The sequence below is a fragment of the Gopherus flavomarginatus genome, chromosome 1, assembly GCF_025201925.1.
Source record: "Gopherus flavomarginatus isolate rGopFla2 chromosome 1, rGopFla2.mat.asm, whole genome shotgun sequence".
In the NCBI taxonomy this organism is placed as follows: Eukaryota; Metazoa; Chordata; order Testudines; family Testudinidae; genus Gopherus; species Gopherus flavomarginatus.
Genome location: NC_066617.1, coordinates 168219791 through 168243543, shown reverse-complemented (window position 1 = coordinate 168243543; position 23753 = coordinate 168219791). Strand labels below are relative to the sequence as shown.

The 23753-nt window shown below is 43.3% G+C and overlaps 1 protein-coding gene across 5 annotated transcripts in view; it reads right to left on the bottom strand.

Annotated features, from left to right (window-relative positions):
• Positions 1–16633: 16633 nt before the first annotated feature.
• The window catches only part of NFKBIZ (NFKB inhibitor zeta), a 29013-nt gene continuing 21893 nt past the window's right edge, over positions 16634–23753 (bottom strand). For all 5 annotated transcript variants that reach the window (XM_050958304.1, XM_050958275.1, XM_050958294.1 and 2 more), the window contains exons 5-12: positions 22978–23732; positions 22475–22580; positions 22015–22161; positions 21169–21232; positions 20352–20521; positions 19500–19610; positions 19208–19375; positions 16634–18119 (exon numbers count right to left, since the gene is read on the bottom strand). In XM_050958304.1, the coding sequence (XP_050814261.1) occupies positions 18066–18119; positions 19208–19375; positions 19500–19610; positions 20352–20521; positions 21169–21232; positions 22015–22161; positions 22475–22580; positions 22978–23732 (1575 nt within the window). In that variant the 3' untranslated portion in view covers positions 16634–18065. The remainder of the gene's footprint in view (positions 18120–19207; positions 19376–19499; positions 19611–20351; positions 20522–21168; positions 21233–22014; positions 22162–22474; positions 22581–22977; positions 23733–23753) is intronic.

Here is a 23753-nt window from a genome sequence, read left to right as displayed (position 1 = left end):
TCTCAGTTTCTTCACCTCTAAAATGGAGGCACTGATGTTAGGAGCCTGTGGAGCATCTGTGCCAATGTCGGCTTTCTCTAACTCTTTTCATTTAAGTATAAGCAACAGGGCTGAAAATTTGCCATAATGTTTTCCCATTCCCCACCTCTGAAGAAAAAAAATAATTGCTTAAGCACAGTCACTGGGGAGGCATTTGGGGCCTGGAAAGTCCATGGGCACAGGGCCAGAGGACTGATAGAAGTCACCTGGAGTAAGGCCATCAGCACTAGATCAGCCAAAAGGTATGGCTGAAGGGTTACAGGATGCTCTCCAGGAGCCGTTGTGCCTGAGAGGTGTTGTGAGACAACAGGAGTTGAGCCTTGGGACTCCCCGTCTCTGACCCTACCTGTGGCAGTGCGATATGCTGCCAGTGGATGACTGGGCCAGGCCTTGTTATATCTTACTCCATAATGGAAGATTATTCGCAGCACTGTTCTCCCCTTAAAGTAAACTTTCCGTGTTCAATTAAGTTGTCTTCACATCCTTTCCAGCCCCGCTCCAGGGTAGAAAGATTTCTTGTTCCTTCCAGGAGAGGATGAATGTGTTTGGCGCTGTCAAAGGTCCCCTCACCACTTTCCCCAATGAATAACTTCTGTTGTCTGGTTCTTGAGTCAGCATGGCTTTTGGGATGTTTCCTAGCTTTCAGGCCCAAACACTTCATGGGCCCACCCAATCCTACCTTTAGGGAACACTTGTTCTATACCATAGGTATGAGCTGGCTCTGCATGTATTTGCATGTCTTGTTGTAATTACAGGGATAAAGGTTCCTAGACATTTGCAGAGGAGATGCACTTAGGGCCCAATCCTGTGCCATTGTGATTAGTGGCAGAACTTTCATTGACGTCAGTCATGCAGGCTCAGGCCCTTAAACTGTGTTACTTACACACAAATAACCCACACATCTCCAGTTTGGTCAACCTGGTGTCCATTACTTTTATCTCCTTTATGCTACCAAACACAGAAGGACATCAAAAGGTAGCAGATCTTACCCATCCCTGGCATAAAGAGTTTCCCCAAAGGTCATCGAACTGGCAGAAGGCTGTTTCTGAGCCCCCACACCTTCTGGTACAGAGGGCATTCCAGAAGCAAGGTCAGACTGCTGCTGCATTCTAGCTATTCTGAGTTTCCCACAGGAGGCTAGGGCAACCTGTGCATGGAGTTAGAGCAGCCTTACAATGTTTAATGTATATTGGCAAGTTCCTGTACAGCCCCAGAACACAGGAGGCAGAAAGCTCACCTTTGCCCCTCTGTCTCCAAGTGCAGTAGTGAGAGAATTGAGTACCGAGGCCAGTGCTTTTAGGACAATTCCCCACCCCTACCAGCCGTCACTCCCCATTCATTTCACTTAGATCAATTTTTCAAGCCCAGCTTTATGCCATTTTGTATCCTGAAAAATTAATGGAGCCAGTTGAGGGTGGGAGGGCACAAATGGAGAGGTGCAACGTGAAAAGCCAGGGACTTGGGAAAAACTCTATAGAGAACTGTCAGGGATTAGATTGCCTCCCACATGACTCTGCTGACAGCGCACACGCCACAAGGGTTCTGAACCCATGGGGAGCCAGCGCTGCACTGCAGACAGGATTCTCTCAACTCTTCTTGTCTTTGGTCCACATGCATTCAGAGCGTGCCAAGGCAAACAGGCATTGAGTTTAAGCCAAATGCAGACTTCTCACCTGACTCATCTATCTTTTGATCTGCAGCCAGCACTCCACCTCACTGATTAACGTTGCTGGGTCTCTGAATCATACCAGATTCTCTCTCTTCCACCTCCGCATGCCACAAAAGGAGTAATTGGTGATTCTCAGGCACCCTGGATTACATTGAATGCCAGGTTTTTAATCAAATGGCGTGTCCTCTTACAGGGGAATGTGAACAGATGTCTCCAAAAATACTTCAGAGCCCTCAGGTTTCTGATCAGTGCATAGTGAGGTACAGAAGGGATGCAAGCTACATTAAAGGAGACTGAATATAAGAAATCTCCGCTACAGCCACCAAGTATATTGTCAACACATTACCAGTAGGCAATCCATGACCAGAGCACATTGTTGGTGACAGGAACTAACTGTAAGGTCTGCAGTGACAAAAGGGTTTTAGGCTCCTAACTCCCATTGAAATCAATTGGGAGTTAGGCACCTGAGGACCTTTGATTAGCTGGGCTATAGTTCCTTGTCTTTTTTTGGCAGGGGAGGAGGTCGAGAAAGGAATATCCTGGTTGCATAGAACATCATTCACATCAGGACTGTTTATCAGGAGAATAGGTTCAGTACAGATTTCCCCCACAAGAGTCTGATAAGGGCCTGACCTTCAAGAACCACATCCAGGAGAGATGGTTGTCATGCTTATTCAGTCTTTGAGCTCTCTGCCAACACGGGTGCCAATTGGGCTGTAGCCACCCATACTAGGAACTGAACCAAAACCACTAGTCATTTCAAAACAAACCATCTGATGTGTCTGTCAGCCTGGACAGAAGTAAACCAATTTACTGATTGACGAACACCTCTGTAGTGAGTCCCCTGCCATCCCCTACTGCCTTCATTTTCAATTGCACTTCTTATATAGGCAGCCACTTCCATACCAGTACTTTTAGAGCTCCCTAAGCACTGAACATCTGTAGCTAAGACAATGTGTTGTGCAAGAGGCACTGTGATGTTTCATGAGAGAAACAAGTTTTATAGCAGATATGCCATGAAAGGAGTCAGGAAGACTCTTTTTAGCCCACTCAAAGATATCACCGTCTCTGTTTTTATTCTTCATGCAGTGCTATTAACATGTTTACAAGAATACAAGATCCCATGGTGGTAACAATCTAGAGAGACAGATATAGAGGGTATGGGAAAGACATGATAAAGGAGAGGAAGGGGAAATATAGAATTTCCCCACAGTTGAGAGTAGAGATTTATTGTGAGTGGCTTTTGTTGTGGTGGGTTTTTTTGAAGTTAAAGTATTTTGTTATAAATCACTGACGCATGTTTCAGCTGTGAAAACAGAGCTTATTGACTAGCCCTTCCCTAATTTATGACTTTCATGCACCAGCCTCAAGGCACATTTGGAATAAGCAATAAAATGAGGGACACTGCATCTGCTAAACCAATGATAACGAATACAAACAGAAATGCCCTCAACCCCTTCATACAGGGCTGGGTAAACAGATAGGTCTTGTAGGCACCTTGAAGGACAATAGAACTGCACTGTAGTTTGAGCGAGGGGAACAGCAGATTCCAGAGCTGAGCCCTGCACTCAGAATGCCCTGGCCTCAGAAGTACAAATCTAGGTATTGTCAACTGAAGTGTCCCAGAAGCCTCTACTGCTGGCTGACAACATAAGTGGAGAGATGGCCTCTAAATAACACAGGACTCAAACAATGAAGACTTTGTAGATCAAAGAGAGCACTCCCGCTCCCACACCATCTGCATGTAGCATCCAGCAAGGCCAGGTGATGACAGGCCACATGGAAGAAGTGAGGTTTGAGGAGATGTGAATGAATAGGCTTGTGCCCCAGTGCAGAGAGGCTACACTAGACATAGAGACCAGTAATGGAAGAGAGTGTGAAGGCAAGACTGGGAAGGATATGCCGAAGGATGTGGTTAGGGAGAGGCTTGAGTGGAACAAGATGCACAAGGACAGTAGAATTAAGTGAACGAGCTCCAGTGAGGCGTGGAGTTGGGCAAGGAACTGAAAATGAGAACCGGGTATTTGAATTTTAGTGATGGGCAGCCACTGAAGGGATTTGAAGAGGGGAGCAATGTGGTCCAAACAGCAAAGAGGGTGAATTTTGAACAGATGGGTGCAGGAGGGAGAGAGCAAGAGAATCGGGAAGAATAGTGAGGAAGATGCAGCAGTAGTTAAGGCTGAAAATGACTGAGACTTGGACAAATGTTTCAGCAGCAGAGATGACGAGGAAAGGGATGCTAGAAAGGAAAAATACATCAGTGTCAGGGCTTGGACATAGCAGGGAGCAGAGGAGACAAAGTGAGGATGTTGCCAGAGTGGCAACAAAGCAAGGGAGAGAAAAGATTGAAAACTGACTGCTGTATCAGCATACTAAGCATGAACTGATTATAAAATACCCAAGGTGAGATGTTACATAGGGAGGCAGAGGTGCCAGACTGCATAGAGAGGAGGAAGTCAGGTGTGGAGAGAGAGGTTTGCTCAGCATAGAGGTGGAAATTGGAGGCCATTAGAACTGGGTGTAGAGGAAGACCAGGAAATGGAGGACATATCCCTGAGAGAGGCCAACAGAGAACGGGAGGGAGGTGGTGCTGTCAAGGGAAACACTGATGGAGCAACTGGAGAGGTAAGAGTAGAATCATGAGAGTACAGAGTCATGAAAGTCCAGAGAGAGAGAGGGGTAGTTTGAGAAGCAAGTGATTAGAGTCAAATCCAGTAGATTGAATACAACAGAGAAGAGGCTCTCAGATTTGCCAGGAGGGACTCATGGATGACCCTTGATAAAAGCAGTCACCCTTGAATGGAAGAACTTGTCAGAAAATTAAGCTCTGGGGATAAAAGGAAACAAGAGGTTGGAAAATTTTTCCAACCAGCTCCAACAGAAACCCTCATGAAGGAGGTACAACAGGGGATTGGAAAAGACAAGGAAATGGGAATAGACAAACTGGATAGGCAAGGAAGGGTTACCAGAACATTCATGAAAGAAGCAGGAAAGAGACCAGAGGAGAATAATTCCTAACTTTTCCCCTCTTCTTCCCACCACCCCCCAAAAAAAAAGTCTTGGAGGAGTCAGATGTTGGTAGATTGGAAATTGCAGTAAGACCAGGTAACAGAGCAAGTGATGGGGAGAGGATATGGGCAGCTTTTAAAGTGATGAGCAGAAAGAAAGTACTAAGAAAGTAACATGATTTCTCTCTATATATATCTCCTTTCAAGTTGCAGTGAGGGCCATCCAGACAATGTATAGCCTGAAATGATCCTGGACAGAGGTAGTGCCTGTGAAGGAGAGGGAAAGCCCCAATTCAAAGTCACTTAGGATGAGGGGGTGAGTGGAGGTGATTAGCAGTTAGAGCCAGAGGGGAAAGAAGAGACAGATGGAATGGATTGCAAAATAAGAGAAGATGTGAGAAGAGAAACTAGGCTGGACTAGAATGGGCAGGAAGGGAGATGGGAAGAGCCCAAGGGTGGCCTTCAGGGTGAAGAGAGTGAGAAAAGGATAAGCTGTTATAGGAGATGGCAGAGACAAAGGGAGAAACCCAGGTCTCAGTCAGAGTGGAGAGCAGAAGTTGAATTCTTGATGACAGAAGCAGCAGGAGAGAGGGGAAGGGTTTGGGAGAAAGGTTGGCCAGGGTGGAGCTAAATAGGCAAGTGTCAGGGTGGGAGAAGGAGTGGGAAGCAACAAAGGTGGGAAGCCAGAGTTGGGAAAGGAGGAGGTATCAGTGGAACTAAAATGAAAGTGGCAGCAGAGCAGAGCAGTGACAGAGACAGTGGGCCTGGGAGATGGTAAAGGGCTGAGATAAGAGTGGAAATAGCCAAGAAAAAGCATGGAGACAAGGATCCAAAGTATCAGTGTGGGGACATGTTTCAGAGAGGGGAAGTGTTGGGGGGAGGCAAAAAGAGAGAGTGGCCTCACTGAGCAAAAATGGGAGGTAAACAAGTTAGCACTGGAATTAAGAAAGGCAGAGAGGAGGCCACAGCACTGTGGGAGTGCTAATTAAGAGGCCTGGTACTGAATAAAATGGCAGCAAGGAATTCAAGGTTTAGAAGAGTCAGGAGTTAATCAGGAGCCTACAAAGGTGAAGGTGGTTTACAGCATTAAAGGGAGGCAGCAATTAGGAAGAGCCCAGAAGCAATAAATGAAATGATATGGCATCAATAAATATAGCCGGAGCCAGAGCCATCAGCATGATAACAGGGAGAACAATGCTACAATGTGCAAAGCATATGCAGGCTCAGCAAGAGATTGAGCGCTAATCCCAGCTGGCCAAGCCCTCCTGCTACCCCCTTTATCTACATCTTTCCTGAAGGCTCCTGTCTCTCAAGGCCCTTGCATGCCATAAATAAAAAATTACCAAATTAAATGCGCCATTCAGGGGAGGACAGAGAATTTGTACATTTTTAAGTGGCTCCTTGCTTGTCCTGATTTCCCTGTCCATCTGTTATTTAGACTGTAAGCTCTTCAGGGGCTGGGACTGGCTGGATGCGTGTTCTATGAAGGGCTGAGCATAGGTGCCAGTTGACAACAGCAGGAGATACTGGGAGGTGCATGGTAAGGTGTAAGATACATAGGCGGTTCCCTGGGATCCTGGGCAAAGGGCCAAAGCAGCTGGCAGCTTCCTAAAGAGCTGGGGGCTTTTATAACCCACCCTTGGAACCAATTGCCCTGGCTCAAGGTCGGTGTACCTGTTGGGAGCAAGGGGAAGGCACAGCAGGCCCAGACATAGGGTGACCAGGTGTCTCAATTTTATAGGGACAGTCCCAGTTTTGGGGTCTTTTTCTTATATAGGCTCCTATCATCTCCCACCCCCTGTCCTGATTTTTCACACTTGCTCTCTGGTCACCCTACCCAGACATGCTCCCTCAGAATCCTTAGTAAGAGTGACAGCTAGTGGCTTTCTGATGAGCTGGGGTAGCTGATAGCCCTGCATGGTCCAGCGATTTGTGCAGACTTTGGGAGGTGAGGAATCAAGGACAACAGGGGCAGACTCTCTCCTCCAGAGCTCTGACTGGGGAGGAGCTGGGGGTTTTCAAAAGAGCAGGAGGTTTTCAAGCCTCATCCTGGGTGGCTGGGGCTCTGCTGTTTGGCACAGTAACTTGTGTGGTGTGCTGGAAACTGTGTTAAAGTTACAAGCTGTCACTTCACAATGGAAAGGGTTTCCTGATCTTGCTGGCAGGCAAGGGGCCTCACAGGGAACTCACATGATATGCATCCTCAGCAGGCTGTTTGCAAAGAGCCATCCTAGCTGAGTTGTGACTCTGCCTTAGGGAGCAGCCTGCTTTGTGACTCTTGTGTGTTAGGGTTCTGGATTCGAAGACAGAAAGTAGTGTGGATTTGCACCCTTCCAGAAAGTATTTGATGTTTTTATCTAAGTTCTCTGTGGGTATGCCTCAAATAGAATAACTTGGAACACGGGCAAAAGGTGGAGGGATGGGGGTACAAGGACTCAACCTAGATCCCAAGTGGAGAGCAGCAGCAGCAGCAGCAGCACTGCTGTTAGTGAAAAATTCACCTAAAATTGGAAAGGAAACAACTTTTTTGTTGGTCAACAAGCAGGAGACAAGTGATTCTTTCTGACTTGGCAGTTCCCTTCTCCCCCCTTTGGAAGAGCAGGATTCTTAGGAAAAACAGAGCAAAGTAACACTGCTTCAGTAATACTGCTTTTCCAGTAAGTTAGCAAAATACTATCAGAGCTATCATAGGATATGTCTACACTGCCCACGACACCCACAGCTGACCTGGGTCAGCTTACTCAGGCTGCAGGGCCCAGGCTGTGGAGCTGTAAAAAAGCAGTGCACACATTCAGGCTCAAGCTGGAGCCCTGGGTCTGCAACCCTACCCCCTCACAGGGTCTCAGAGCCAAGGCTCCAGCCTAAGCCCAAATGTTTACACCATAATTTTAGAGCCCAAGCCTCTGCCCCCTCCCCCTGAGTCCAAGTCAGCGGACATAGGACAGCGGTGGCTTCATTGCAGTGTAGACCCACCCTTTGAGGCACTGCCCCTATGGGATTTCCTGAGACTCTAACCTCATTTGAGTAACTAGACCAACGGAATGCTTCTGTTCTGAAACGTGTTGCTGTAAAATCGCATTATGGGTTTCCATATTTATTGTGTCTCCAAGATTTCCAGTTCAAATGAGCTCAGTTTAAAAAGCTGGGGTGGGGATCACCCCTAAGTGACCAGCTCTAAAAACACTCCTGAGAGTCAAACAGGGCTCTTGTCTTCTCATTCACCATTGCCCCTAATAAAGATTCTGCGGCCTAGAGCATGGCTTTTGGCATCTGTACAACCCCCATGGCTCATTAGCTTGGTAGTAACACTGGGGTATTACTGTTGTTTTCAGATGACTCCCTTTCCTACCTGGGAGACTTGGTAAAATTCAGATGCGGCATGAGATGCCTGGGCTATGAACAGAGGCCAAGGTTCACGTCTTAATACATGCTGAAGGATCTCAGAGCAGCATTGGCACTTGCCTTTTGCCCACAGCCCTGGCCATCTGAAAATAGGTAGGTATTTGGGGAGGCATGATCTGTCCAGAAGAGGCATGGATACTGATAGCAAAAGGGAGATTCCCAGTAAAGCAGGTTCAGAGAGACAAGACTAGAGGACACATTTGCAGACTATAGGGAGAGGTTTGAAATCGGGGGGCAAAGCTGTATAAATAGCTCTTTTCCTCATTCCATATTACAGGAGTTGACTTTACTAGTCACTGGTGCATGCTGTAAAATACTCACACTGATCATTAATACTATACCTAGCGCTGTCGAACCAAGGGAATAATGGAAAATGAAAAGATTCAAGGCAGCCTTGCAGTGACTAGGAGAAATAGTGTACCCCATGGATCACATGGTGTAGGACACCTATGTCCAAGCTTGGAGGGATGTTAGCCCTGGGCGGGATTTTCAAGAGAGCTCTATTCTCATTTAGGCACCTAATTAAGTTAAGGAGCACACAGCAGTTCCCCTTACACCCCATGCTGCAAGCATTGTCAGTGTGGACTACTGGGTATTGAGAACTTCTGAAGTTGTCTCAGAGTGACATGACTGAATTTACAGGAACAGATGTCAAAAAGCACCAGATTGCATAAAGCCAATAGTGGCATGTGGGCTGTCTTGAGAAACTCGAAAATCACAGGGAAGAACTTGAGAAAGAAGAGAGTGTTCTCCAGTTCACAGTATAAATATAGAAACACTTAGGTAATGAAACTTCATTCGGCGGTTTAAAGAGGAAGAACTAGACATGCCGTTTCCAATACTGTTTCTCTAAAAGGAGCTTTTTCGTACAAAGATGTCTTGGTGCAAGGGTTCGACAGGGCTTATGGATACCAGATGGGAGTTCTAAGTAGCAGTAGGTGCTGCCCCTTGGCATCCTGAGCAACAGAGCACTACCCCATCAGAAAGTTGACTCAGCTTTCCCCACTCTGTGCAACTCAGCCTCCAATTCAGTCTAGCTTCTAAATCTAGATAAGGTGACCAGTTAAGGTAAATTTTACTTTTCAGGCTCCAAGTTCTCTTTGGGTTCCCTTAACCCTAAGCCAGTCATCTGCCTCTACAGTGAGCTAACCCATATTCTGAGAAAATGGATTTGCACGTTGTGCTGTAAACACCTCTTCAATGGAATCCTCAGACTTTACTAAACTGGGGCCCTGACTACATAAAGCACATGCGTAACTTTAACATGCTGAATCTGGGCCTTCACTGAGCTTCTCCTTATCTCTTCACTGCATTATAGTAATCAAAGACACATGCAAATGCTGTGTCCCAGCTCACAAACAGTTGATACATTTGTTAAAAAAATAAACAAACTGCCTGGAATATCCATACACAGTAAATCCCTAACATTATTAGAAAGTCATATAGTGTAAAAGTTTCTCTGCATCAGAGCCTTGCAAGTGTTTGTTTTTACAGCTTCACGCTGTTTGCTTACCACTCCAACATTCCTCAGAGCTGGACGGGGGAAGACAAGGGGTGAAATTCTAGCCCTATTGAAGTCAGTGGCAAAAATCTCAGTAACTTGGGACACTGAGGGGGGCAAGATTTCACCTAAGGTGGCCCTATCTGCAGTGGCCAGAACTTTGCAGGCAGAGCGACAGATCCTCAGCCGCTGTGCATTGTCATAGCTCTATTGAAGTCAACGGAGTGATGACAATTTGGACCAACTGAGGATCTGCCTGTAAGAGTGACACTGGAACCTTAATTATTTCTGTTCTTCAAGAGTCTCTCATATTTAGTTCCCAAATTCACACATCTGATTATTTTTGCAACTGCAGGTTTCTACTAGTGTCTTAAATATCAGTTTACAACCTTAAGTTTGATTTGTGTGTCCAGGACTGTCCCTATTTAATTTTTAATATTAGAGAACCAAAAATTCTGAAGGCATAGAGCATAGGCTAGCTATATTTTCTCCTAGACCATTTGTAAAGTACTGATTTCCTTTACAGTATTTCTAGAAAAAGGAAAGTGTTGTATGGGTGTATATAGGGTAACAATACATTTTCCATGTTGCCAATTCTTCTCACAGACTCATAGACTTTAGGGTCAGAAGGGACCAATGTGATCATCTAGTCTGACCTCCTGCACAAAGCAGGCCACAGAACCCTACCTATCCACTTCTATAACAAACCTCTAACCTATGTCCGAGTTACTGAAGTCTTCAAATTGTGGTTTGAAGACCTCAAGCTGCAGAGAATCCACCAGCAAGTGACCCATGCCCCACGCTGCAGAGGAAGGTGAAAAACCTCCAGGGCCTCTGCCAATCTGCCCTGGAGGAAAATTCCTTCCCGAGTCCAAATATGGTGATCAGCTAAACCCTGAGCATATGGGCAAGACTCACCAGCCAGCACTCAGGAAAGAATTCTCTGCAGTAACTCAGATCCCATCCCATCCCACATCCCATCACCGACCACTGGGCATACTTATCTGCTGGTAATCAAAGATCAATTGCCAAAATTAAGCTATCCCATCATACCATCCCTTCCATAAACTTATCAAGCTTAGTCTTAAAGCCAGATATGTCTTTTGCCCCCACTACTCCCCTTGGAAGACTGTTCCAGAACTTCACTCCTCTAATGGTTAGAAACCTTTGTCTAATTTCAAGTCTAAACTTCCTAGTGTCCAGTTTATACCCATTCATTCTTGTGTCTACATTGGTACTAAGCTTAAATAATTCCTTTCCCTCCCTAATATTAATCCCTCTGATATATTTATAAAGAACAAGCATATCCCCCTTCAGCCTTCTTTTGGCTAGACTAAACAAGCCAAGCTCTTTGAGTCTCCTTTCATATGACAAGTTTTCCATTCCTCGGATCATCCTAGTAGCCCGTCTTCTAATTGCAAAAAGAAAATCAACCCCCTATATAAAAACTCATTAGGCTTCTATGCTTGTCTATATAGCAGCAAGTAAAAGGAAGGGAGAAAGTCAAAGAAAAATGCATCAGCTTTTGCCTTTAAGAAGCTAGAACACAAAAGTTATATTCCAAACTTAGACAGTAAATAATCCTCCCTTATCTACTACCATTTAAAGCAACAATTTTCAAGATAGGTAGCTCAGCTGCATCTTGCTCCCACAGGAGCATTACTTTATCTATTGGTGTCAAGTTGCTAAGGATGATGGGTTAGGCTCCTTTAATCAGGGCCAGTTCCAGGCACCAGCATTCCAAACTGGTGCTTGGGGCGGCAATCTTCAAAAGGGGGCAGTCTCTGTTGTTTTGCCCCCAGCAGCGCGCCGAATTGCAGCCCCAGACAGCGGGAGCAGTCCGTGTGCCCTTAGGGTGGCATGTGCGTTTCCGATGTGGCGGTAATTCGACAGCAGCTTCTGTATTTAGTTGTCCGTGGCAGCTTCAGCTAAATATAGAAGCTGCCGCCGAATTGCTGCCACCACGGAAATGCGCTTGCCACCCTAAGGGCACATGAACTGCCCCCACCGTCCCTGGCGGCAATTCGGTGCGCTGCTTGGGGCGGCGAAAACTGTAGAGCCGGTCCTGCCTTTAATAGTCCTAACCAATCAGACAGATGCTTATTCTGGCTCTTTGAATAGTATACTTGGTTTGTATTAGAGGGGTAGCTGTGTTAGTCTGGATCTGTAAAAGCAGCAAAGAGTCCTGTGGCACCTTATAGACTAACAGACGTTTTGGAGCATGAGCTTTCGTGGGTGAATACCCACTTCATCGGATCCTTGGCTTGAGGAATCTATTAGCAATACAGTGTCCTTGCAACGCATCATACTGTGCTTTAACATGTCCCCTCTCACTCTCCACAGTACATAGCCTTCCATTGCTTTGCTGCAAGTGTTCATGACATACTCCCTTTAGAGATGGGCAATACCTCAAAGAGTTTCCCCATAAATAATCACTTGAATAACAAATTGAATTCACTTTGCCTACATCTGGGTCCATTCTGTGTTTGCTTGTCTGCTACTCTTTTAGCAATCCAGGGTCAGAACAAAAATCTTTCATGGAAAGTGAGTTTTTAAGCTCACTTGTGAGTTTTTGCACCAGAGACCTAAATCTAAACCATAGCCCATCCAACTAGAGGACAGTCAATCAAAACAAACACTCCTCTTGAATATTTTAATAATTTCAAAGAACTCCTCAGGAACGACCTGCAGACCAGGAATTGACCACGGAAATTATTCTGCAAATAGTTGAGAATAGCAAATAACTGAGAGTCAACTGCAAGCCATTTAGACTTCAGTGGATATTGGATCCAGCCCTTTGTGTCTCTTCCCTCTTACAAGCAGCTCTCTGACAAAATCTAGGGGGGACTCGACAGAACACTGGACTCAGGCTCAGCAGACATAGATTTTGTTTCCAGCTCCTCCGCTGACCTAGTGGATGACCTTGGACAAGTCACTTTGTCTCTGTGCCTCAGTTTACCCATTGGTAAAATGGGGATAATGATCCTGATCACCTTAGTAAGAAGCTTTGAGAATTATTGGTGAAGAGGGCTAGGTATTAGTATGATGCTACCATCTGTACTTGGAGTTTCCTCCCCAACCCCCATCCGTCCTCACACTCATGCTTTTCAGCCTGCCTGCTGTCAGTAACATCCACCCAGCTCTTCATTCTAGACATTTTGCCTACAATGTAACACAGTAAAGAGGAATAAGATGCAAAAGCAACAATAAGCATCTCTCATGATCTTTTGACTGTTGTAACCTTTGTTCTCCATGTACCTCCCCTAGTTTATTGATATCACTTGTTAGATTGCCTTCCGTTTAGATTAGAAACTCTTTGGGGCAGGGATTTTTATATTTAAGCTTTACATTTCTCTCCCTGCACACTTAGTGTCCAGTGCAAGTGAGAGTGATATATGCTTTGCTATTATTTCTATTGTGAGGCTGAGTTAAAGTTTACAGTGTACAACTGAAGACTTTTCTGCACCTTCTCCTGTTTTACTTAGTATGGTATTTGGTACCCTGGGAACTATAGACTAGAAAAAGAAAAAGAAGTTTTGTATGTTTCAGAAGAAGCCAAACAAACCAAACCCAGCCCCTAAAATGTAGGCGTGGCAGGATGAGCAAACATAGTCACACAGAACTTCTCCCAAAATGTGTTTTCCTATTCCACTCCTTAAAAGCATCCCACCACTGTATCCTGGTGAAAGATCATTTCACTCAGGCACTAAAAACAGGTTGGAATCACAGCCAGAGCAGAGCTACAGTAGCAACAGGGCAACCTTTTTCAACCTTATGCTCCCACTCCTAAATCAAATGCTTCAACTGCACCATCTTACTCATCCTTCCTCAGGCTACCCAGTGAGCGAAGGGGAGCAGAAAAAACTCACCAGAAACTAAAAAGGAAGCCAAGTGTGAAGTATGGGATAATGCAACAGCCACCTCCTTGAAAGGCAAACTTCAAAGAGCAGCTACTACTCCTTATTTTAAAATTAATATTCAGCCATTACCAAGTCTCGAGGCAGTTATAACAGAGCAGAATGACCATCATCAAGTGACATTAATGCCTCCAAAACACCAACTTAATGCATCACATGTTTTGTGAGCAAAAAAGCCTAAGTTAATGAGCCTTGGAGTCAGTCAGCAAACAATGGCTGTTTCAGGCCAAAAGGAAGGAGTTAATTCCAGAGAGGAAGGCCTGCTAATGAGAATGGGCACCAGACAAGGACAAGAGTGCTAATCTAATTAGAAAAAGGCCCACAGCTGAATAACTGTCAGGGGATGTGTGTCATTTGGGAAAGTCACTCTAAGGTAGCAATGGCCCAAACTAAACTATGTATTACAGTCACCACCTTCAATTGTCTCCAGAAGGAAAATGGGAGCCATTGCAGAGAGCAGAAGCAATATTCTTTTTACAGGTAACACTGCTGAATAATTTGGCAGTCATGTTTTGAACCAGCAGAAAACACTGAAGAGAACCAACCACATGAAGGTCACCACAGCTACCTAGGTTTTTGTGAATTCCCCACCCAGGTTGACAAACCATTACCACTTGGTAAAATGCAGATGGGAAGTGTTGCTTCTAGCCATCAGTACCTCTTGATAATCCAGGATCAGTAAAGAGTCCCAAAGTATCCCACCTGGCTAGCCTCATGGATACACATACCCACTCAAAGCTAAGCTCAGATACCAATCAAGCCACAGAGCAGGAGACTCTAGGCTAAATTCATCAGTTTATCCATGTGCAACTTCATGGACTTTGAAGTATGTCCACCTACACTAGCTGTGAATTCTACCTTGCTTCAAGTCTCCATGATCATTTGAGATTCTCTTTTCCACTGGTTGATACTTGGCCTCCTCCCACCCTCTCCCCACTCAAGAGAAGCATCTGCCTTGCAGTAGTCCTAAAGAGAAGCAGGATGCGCTGCAGAGAATCAACCATTAGGATATATTCTTCTTTCATATTTATCCAAATCATAAAATAAAGGTGGAAGCTAGGGATATAGGAAACAGTTTGTACATAAAGGCAACAAAATTTGGCCAAGTGGGAAAGGTTTTAATATTACCTCAAACTACGTCTACCAGTAAAACTCCTAAAGGTGGTGAAAGGTGATGATGGCTTGAATAACCTGACAGGCCAAGGCAATTTGCTAGATATTTAAATTCAGGAGCTCTCTCAGTTCTGACCCCTCATTTTCAGTACTGCTCTCCCCCTCTCCAGGATTGTATTTGTTCCCATAAACAGAGGCAACCAGATAAGCATGCTGCTGTTGCTAGAGAAACAAAACATCCATGTAGCACATTTTGAAGTTGCCATTGCTCCTGCCATACCCAGCCACCCAAAGGGTATATACCCAGTCTATGCTTTCTTGATAAACACAAAATAAATGACAGATGTGGGAAATGCTTCAAAGCAGAGCCATATTTCTAGGACATTATGAGCAGGCACCTTTCCCAACCTGTACTTACCATATGGTCCACAAGTCCAAACTCACTCCTTTCCAGGGTTTGACTTTATTAGCCAAAGAAGTCAACAATCTGGGGATAAAGTTCAGCTCAATCCTTCTCTTCAAGTTTACTAGCATTCCTTTCTCAATGCTGCTGAAGCCCCAACCTAGATCCCCTTTCCCACCTCCATTACATCCAGGTTAGATAACAAGGCACTTGTACCAATGAATCAGTAAAACCTACCTTAACCCTTTCCCAGCAGAATCACCTGCTAATGGAGTGCAGGGTTTCAGGCAAATGTTACCCACCTGCTATCCAAGTCAATTCCTAAAGTTTCTTACTTTAATAAAAAGGATAACCTCTAACCTTTGCCTATTCCATAGTATATCAGACACACTAATCACCTTCCAATTTTATGTAAGAAAAAATAAGTTAATTCTATTTGGGGTTAGATTCTTTTTTGTTAAATTGTATACTTTAGCCTTGGAGATAATGAAATAATTCTGGGTACAAAATAAAGTTGTATCAAAATACTGAATTTCTCTCTGAGGGTTGTCTATCCAAAACCTTAATTCCAAAAAGTGTCCCTCTAATGCAAGTATCATTGTTATGAACCTCAATAAGGCTCCCACTAGACCATCTGTGATACTGACCTTATACTCAAGCACTTACTATACCTACATTCTATCACTCTCAAAAAGTACTTTGCTCACTTGCTAGGTGAGCTGGCTAGTAATGACCCCAGAGAAGGCATTCTAGTACATTGTCTTAAACCACAAATTAATAAAGTGGTACTGGAGTGGGACAGAATATGAGCAGCATGCTCACAGAAATGAGCACCATCTTTCTCTCCCAGACCAAGAGATCAGCAGAGAAACTTAGATACGCTACTGGCAGATGTGGACACACTTTTTGACTTCAGGTGTGTCTATAGATTAGAGTCTCTCAAGACACACATTTCCCCTGTGAACACTTGTGACCAGGAGACTCTAGGCTAAATTCATCAGTTTATCCATGTGCAACTTCATGGACTTTGAAGTATGTCCACCTACACTAGCTGTGAATTCTACCTTGCTTCAAGTCTCCATGACCATTTGAGATTCTCTTTTCCACTGGTTGATACTTGGCCTCCTCCCACCCTCTCCCCGCTCAAGAGAAGCATCTGCCTTGCAGTAGTCCTTAAGAGGCCCCAGTTACTGAAGAAGGTACTGGGGGAGTATTTGCCCCAAACAGCACCCTGACATAATTTGGACAAATCTGCTATAACTTCTCATAATGCATGGCACAACTGATGCCAGTGGAACCAAATCAAACTGTTGAACCAAATGGACTACACAAACCATAGGGAAGAAAGAATGGAGTATCAGGAGGAAAGGTCCAAGGAAGGAGATAGTGAAGCTTTGACACTTTAGCCAACTTCCTGAGTACAAATGTAGAAGAGAGGGCTCTTTGCATGTGAGGAACGATTGTTCATGTAACAATTGCAGTACTGTGTTCAAACAACCTGTTAATGGGTAGCCCTTCCAGATCAGATCCCAGTAGTAACAATAGAGTGTACTAAGAAAAGTCAAAATATTTCATCAAAGTTATTTATTTGTTATAAATACACCACAACCCAACATTTTTGGATTAACCGATTTATTTGAAACTGTACATGAGAATCCAGTGGATATGCATCACAGCTACCTTTGAGGATACCAGATTTCTCCAATTAACTTGTCTACAAGACATACTTTGTCAAACAATGTGATCAGATTATCCCAAGTTAGTTACATGGCTATGGAAGAGAATCATATGTGATGCAAGAACAGTTACAGCAAAGAGAGTAAGAACAAACTGGATTATTGTACACACTGGATCACTTTGGAAACATGAAATTCTTTCCAACAGAGCATGTCTATACAGCATCATTAGTAAACATTTTGCAATAATAGAATTCTTAAAAAACTAAACTATGTTGCTTCAAATATAACTTAGCTATCCACTATGCTTATAAAGGACAAACATAGGACGTAACTGTTGAAAGTATTCTCTTTTAGAGGTAAATACATAGCAAAAGTATTTAAAATTGAAACCAAGGAGGGGTTTAAGCTGATATTTAAGTATTTCACTGACTAGGGAGGGAGTAAAGCAATATGTGCTTAAGTACTTGACTGAATCAGGGCCCCATATTCATTAAAGCATGTTGAGGAAAATATACACACTGTATAGATAGGGATATTTCTCCCACATAATCCACTGTTAAGATGAAAAAGTCCTGTGCTGATGCATGCAAAAAGGGGCTGATACTGTCCCCAGAGATTTCATTGGGAGTAGGATCAAGCTTATACTCATTTAGTTATGGCACTTCATTTCCTGTTAATAACTTTGACTGATGTATATAAGTGTCCATGACACTTCATCTTCACTATACTCTTTGCCCCCACAATCATAGATGAATTTCATTATGTATCTGTACAAGCATAATATTAGAATTCAATGTGCAAAACACAATACAAAGTTCTACATTTGAAACGCTTGTCTCTTTAGTTCATTTCAAGCAAATTACAAAGAACTACGGAATAGAGGATAATGCTACTGATTTATATACAGTACAGCATAAGACACTGAGAAATATAAATATTCTGTTGGCCTCTAAAATTAATATTAGTTTTTCTCCATAAGTTAAGATTGTGTGATTAAAAAAGAACTGAACATTGTTGCCATTTATCTCATACCTATCTAAATACAAAAAAAATACAATACAATCGTCCTTGCCTCAAAACTAGTTAAACTGTTTAAATAAGTCAGCTTGCCACAGCTATTAAATCCAGGTATTCAGACACCTGAGTATGGAACATTCCCATCTGTTCAGAGGAATTTGAATTGTTAACATAACCCACTATATGATAGTGAACTAAATACTTTTGTTTCATAGAAACAACTCACATTTGCCTCCACAGGGCAAATGGTCTATTTACAGATACATTAGGACTGCCTAACTGACAGTGAGTGTACTGAACTCCAAGACACAAGGAGTTTAATATGGTGAAGCTCTTTGCTGAACCGCCTTCCCCTTCAGGATACGTCGTATCTGAAGAAAAGAGAGAGACACAAAGATTAATATGCACCTTACCATACTCAATCATTCTAAAGTCAGAAAAAATATCTAAAACCCAAACCTGTATCTCTTTCCTGCTAATAGCTTAGAGTCTGAGCCCATTCATTTCAGTGATTTGCCCTAAAGTTAAATGATTTATGCCACTGTAAATGAGGTCAGAATTACTTACTGCTTAGATAACAAGTTTTTATTTGTTATGAGCATCTAGCACAGTGGGTTCCTAGTCCTCGCTGGGGCGTCTAGGTGCCACCACAATACAAATAAATCAAGAACTAGTCAGTATTCACAAGATTGGGCCTTATGTGCTATGAAGTTATGACACTGGGGAGAAAAAAAAAGCTAAATATTGGTTCTACAATAAAAAGCTATTAACGCTACAAGTACCTTCTAGAATTCTGTGCATCTGACATGTTAAAACTACACATGATCCTGAACCTAAACATTTAGATTTTAAAGGAAACGGTATTTTTAATATCTTGTTTAAAGATTACTATTTAATTATGTAAGGGAATGCTCAGGGTAATCGGACTGGGCCAAATCCTGGTCCGACAGAAACCACTGTCCCACTGTATTGAAGAGTCTAGAGTTGTACAAATTGGGTATAGCAAATCTGCTATGTGATTCAGAGATAAGCAAACTGAACTGCTAGACTCAAAAAAAAAAAAATTCAATTCACGTTTCTGAAGAGCCAACCACCATTCCTGAAACTAAGATCAGCCAATCACTATCTACGCTACTAGCCTTGTGACTCCCCGAGCAACTTAACTTTTAATTGCTTCAAGCTTTACATTTAGCATGTAGCAATTACAAGAGCATTGCAATGAGGGGAAAGGGCTATTGGAATACTCAATTGTCCTATGCAGAATGGTCACACTATTCTGCTCTCTTAGGAAAGAGAACAGGGAGGGTCTCATCTGAAATGTCAACTCAGAAATGTGTTGATAGCTAGGTCTCTCAGAGGACTTCTAGAGAGGGAAGGCTTCAAAAACCATCATTGATTTGTATCAGTTGTCAGCAATTCCCAGAAAAGGACTGAAAGAATTTGAAGGGGTTTTTTTTACCTGTTCTCCTACAGGGCCATCAGGAACCAGGTGAACTGGTTGCTCATTCTCCAAGTTTCTAGCACTTGGATCAGCTCCCTTTCGCATCAGCAGACGAACTGCATCCAACTGAGTCAACCGATACTGTAGGCTGGCAGCCACATGGAGTGCTGTGTTGCCATTGTAAGCCTAGTGAAGACGAGAGAGTAACACTATTAAGGATAGGAAGGTTTATGAACCACAGTGCACACACAATGCCATTACCATACAACAACATTCTACTCTACTGCTGAATTCAAGAAAGATACCATACCTTTGCGTTAACGAAAGAGAGGCAGTTAGGTAGATCCAAAAAGAAACGAATAAGCTCCAGATTGGCTTCTTCTGCTGCCAAATGCAGAGCCGAGCGACCACTTTTACCATCCTATCCAAAAAGGAAAGGGAAAAAAAAAAAAAAAAACAAAACCACACTTTCAGTATTACATACTGGACATTTGGTGGTTCCATTGTGAGAGAACAAACATATATGGACATTTAAAACAAAAAGGGAAATAAACATTTTCATGGGGAAAAAAATACCTGCCTTTCCCACCCCACTGGTATTGTAATTCCATGAACACACTGAAAATTAATCCAAATTAAAGCAGAGTTAATTCTTCTTAAAAGTAAGTATTCTGGATTTAACACACAATGGGCCAGACCCTCAGCTGGTGTTAACACTGGCACAGTTCTACTGAAGGCAAGGGAGATGGGCCAGTTTGTCAGCTGGTGAAAATTTGGCACACTACACACTTGAACTGGATACAAGATCAGCATTTAACTCAAATTCAAATGTCAAGAATGGTGCAAAACTAGCACCTAGTTATTATGGATATATCAGACTGCTTCCAGTGACTTTCCCTTTTCATAAGGTAGAATTACCAACACAGCAAAAATTAGTTCATCTAAAAATTAAGCTGTCATTCCCCTCTCCTAATATCTATTGTTTGCACTGTCTGGCCTGAATAAATGTAATGTTCCTATTCCAATCACATAAATTAGATCCTACTGTGCTTTGATGCTTTTTTTTTTTTTAAATCTGCTTCATTTGTAGTAAGTGATTCTTTTCACTTGGAGAAGTCTTTTGAGACCAGTCAGTCCCCAGTTAAGGAATTATTGCTCTTACTTTTGCTTCGACAGAGGCTCCCATTTGGATCAGAGCTTTGATGGTGTCCACCAGGCTCTTGTTTTTCAACAGAAGCTCCTGGACTTCAGGAGAGTGCGGCGGCTGACTGTTCCGGAGTTCGTGCACCACAGCGTTATGGGCCAGCACTGCACAGTGCAAAGCTGTGAACCCTTAAAATTCAAAAAAATTCAATGAGCAAACAGTAAAGAACCACTGGACAGGCGGCTTGTTTCAAAAGGGGCTCCATTCTATGGTTCCACTTTTCTGACTAACACCAGATGTCCTTGCGCTGCTGTGTGTTTGTGATGTCAGGGGTTAAACAGTAACCAGTTCTCACAGCAGGTGACTAATGGAAGAACTGATTTTCAGGAGACTGCGTTATAACATGTACTTTAGACTAAAAACTGTTCACAGAGCAAGTTTCAATTTAAAGAGCTTTCACCTGAATTGATGGCTTGCTCTGTATTCCTTATTCTTCCCTCGATACTCAGCCACACCAGTTATTAGATTGTTATTAGATTAGAACTTGATAGATGTATATTTTAAACATTTATCCACCAGAGTTAATGTAGAAGTCGTGCAAAATCCAAGAAAGCAAGCTCTTCATAGAAACTAACAGTTTCTACTTTCTTAGGAAATCCTAGCTGATGTGCCAATCACAATTATCTTCAGGTGGGAAAGAAACATTTGACACCCCAGCTGTATTGCTTTTTGCCCAGTGTAGCATGTGTGTCAGTGGCTACAAAAACACAATACCCAGCAACTCTGAATTAAAACAAAACAAAACAAAACCACACACACACACACAGCTGCTCACCATCATAGTTTGTCGCCTCAAGGGCCACATACTGACTACTTCCAATGGCTCCCTTCTGGATTGCCTGCAAAAGTGGGGATGAAGTACTCATTAGTTCAATCCAAAAGATATACCGGTAATTAAAGCATTTATAACACCTTGCTACAATAGTGTGTTGGGAATAAAAAAGGGAAACGATCATAATATTAAAAGGACAATACTCTTTTATTAAAAAATAAAATAAAGAGGTGCTACATGATTCTACAGTCATGGCCTAATACACTGTAGATCATCTTAGAGGAAGCTGCAGGTTTCAACCTCCCTGGCCACACTATAAGCAGACCTTAAGGTGGCCATCCTGCAGCAAAAAAAACTTCAGGACCAGACTTCAAAAAGAAACTGCTGAGCTTCAGTTCACCTGCAAATTTGACACCATCAGCTCAGGATTAAACAAAGACTGTGAATGGCTTGCCAACTACAGAACCAGTTTCTCCTCCCTTGGTTTTCACATCTCAACTGCTAGAACAGGGCCTCATCCTCCCTGATTGAACTAACCTTACACACACACACACACACACACACACACACACAAGTCCCTGGAAATTTCCACTACACGCATCTGACGAAGTGGGTTTTCACCCACGAAAGCTCATGCTCCAAAACGTCTGTTAGTCTATAAGGTGCCACAGGATTCTTTGCAGGTTTTAGGCCATTAGTGTAAGGGATATATTTATAAAAGTTTGTTGATAATACTTGGCAATGCAGAGGACTGTTTTCAGAATCTTCTGGGAAGGGTCATACAAGAATATAAAGCCATTAGGGATAGGGAGGAAGGCAAAGGGAAAAGATTTACAGCCTGACTCTTACCTGAAGGACTTGAGAATGCCCCTTCTCAGCACAAACATGCAATGGCATTCTACCCCAGCAGTCTGTGGTGTTCACTTGGGCCCCCAGACTAACCAGGTCCTGGACAATAAGATGCTGATTGGCAGCCACGGCCACCTGAAAGGCACTCTGCAAATATTGAGAAACAAAGTTAACATATTAGTCAGCTGTTATCTACCAGGAAATGGGGACTAAATATATCCCCACTACAAAACTATTAATAAAACAATGCCTATGGACGCTGGGAAGCTTGGACAAACAACTCCAAGAACATAATCTTACTGGTTCTGGGGAATCCACTGAACTGGTGACAGCCCAAGGTGGCATGCAGGCTCAACCTTAGGTTTAATATTAACAGGCATTCCACCACACTTGGCTTAGGGTTTGGAAATGTAAAGCATTTGGAAGCACACACAAGAGGCTGGGACATAGATAACCTCACCTGGCCATTGTGTTCTTTAATATCCAACATGTGCAGAGCAGCCATCTTTCTAGCAAGAACATAGGACAGAGCCCGTCGGCCCTGGGCAACAGCAATGTGAAGGAACCTGCAGGGAGGGGCACAAATACAGAGAGAGAGAGAGAGAGAGTGTTACAATTTAACTGTGCAAATAGGGGACGTACCATTAGAGAAATACAAGTGCAGGATATACATGCTACAAGCATTCCACCTTCAAATGATGGCATGCAATTTGTGCTTTCGTTTTAATTCACCTAAGCACTGATCTACATCAGATTCTACAACAGTGAAATCATATGAGATACTGGGTACCGGCAATATTACTGTACCACCTTTATTTGATAGGAGAAGCCATCACACACTCTCAACATGCACCCACTGCTAATACGTGAAAGGAATCCCATTCCAACCCAACAATCCACAGAATCAAGCATAAACAATCCACACACTTCTAATTTAGCAGTGGTCAAATAAACAATACTCACGTGTCCCCATCTGAGTCTTTTGCAAGGATCTGCTCTTGAGAGATGTTGGCCAGTTTGTTCTCTTCCTGTTCCACTTGCCACTGAAAGAATGACTTGCCCAGCTGTGTCGTGTTTCTGACAATACCTTGGTGTTGTAGAGAGGCATTCAGAGCAGCCAGAGATGAATTATGTCCATCGAGTGTACTGCAGTTGTTATTTTGCACTAGGCCAAAATTCTGAGCGGGGGCATTGACATCAGATTGCTGATGGGCAGTGGCTAGAGGCTGGAGTATATTCTCTGAGTGTTCAGATTCATTCAAGAGAGATGCGAAACTTTGGCCTGGGCAATACGGCAGTTCGTGGCTTTCAAAGACATTCTGTTGGTACGCAGGGGACTGGTCATTGCCAGAAAATGGCCTGTATTCCAGTAATGAATCTTGAGTATATTTCTGTGGTAAATCCTGGGTCTGTGAGGAAGAAAACTGGTAATTCTGGGGTGGATCCAGCATTTGTTGGGGACTATTGGCTTGGAAGGCTTGGTACTTCTCAGACGGGGAGAAAGCCTGTGCCCCTTGGATATCCTGATATCGTTCCCCTGGTGAGTTATGGTTAGATATGCTGTGCAGCCAGCTGACCTGCACTGTGTTCAAAGAAACAGGATTTGACTCATTCTTAATATTTATAATGTTCTGAAGCATGTCAGAACAATTATGTTTTGGTTCATTTTTATGGGCTTCTTCCATGTTATCCATAGAGGTTGGTGTTTGTGGTGGTGTCTGGAGAAAAATTAACAAAAA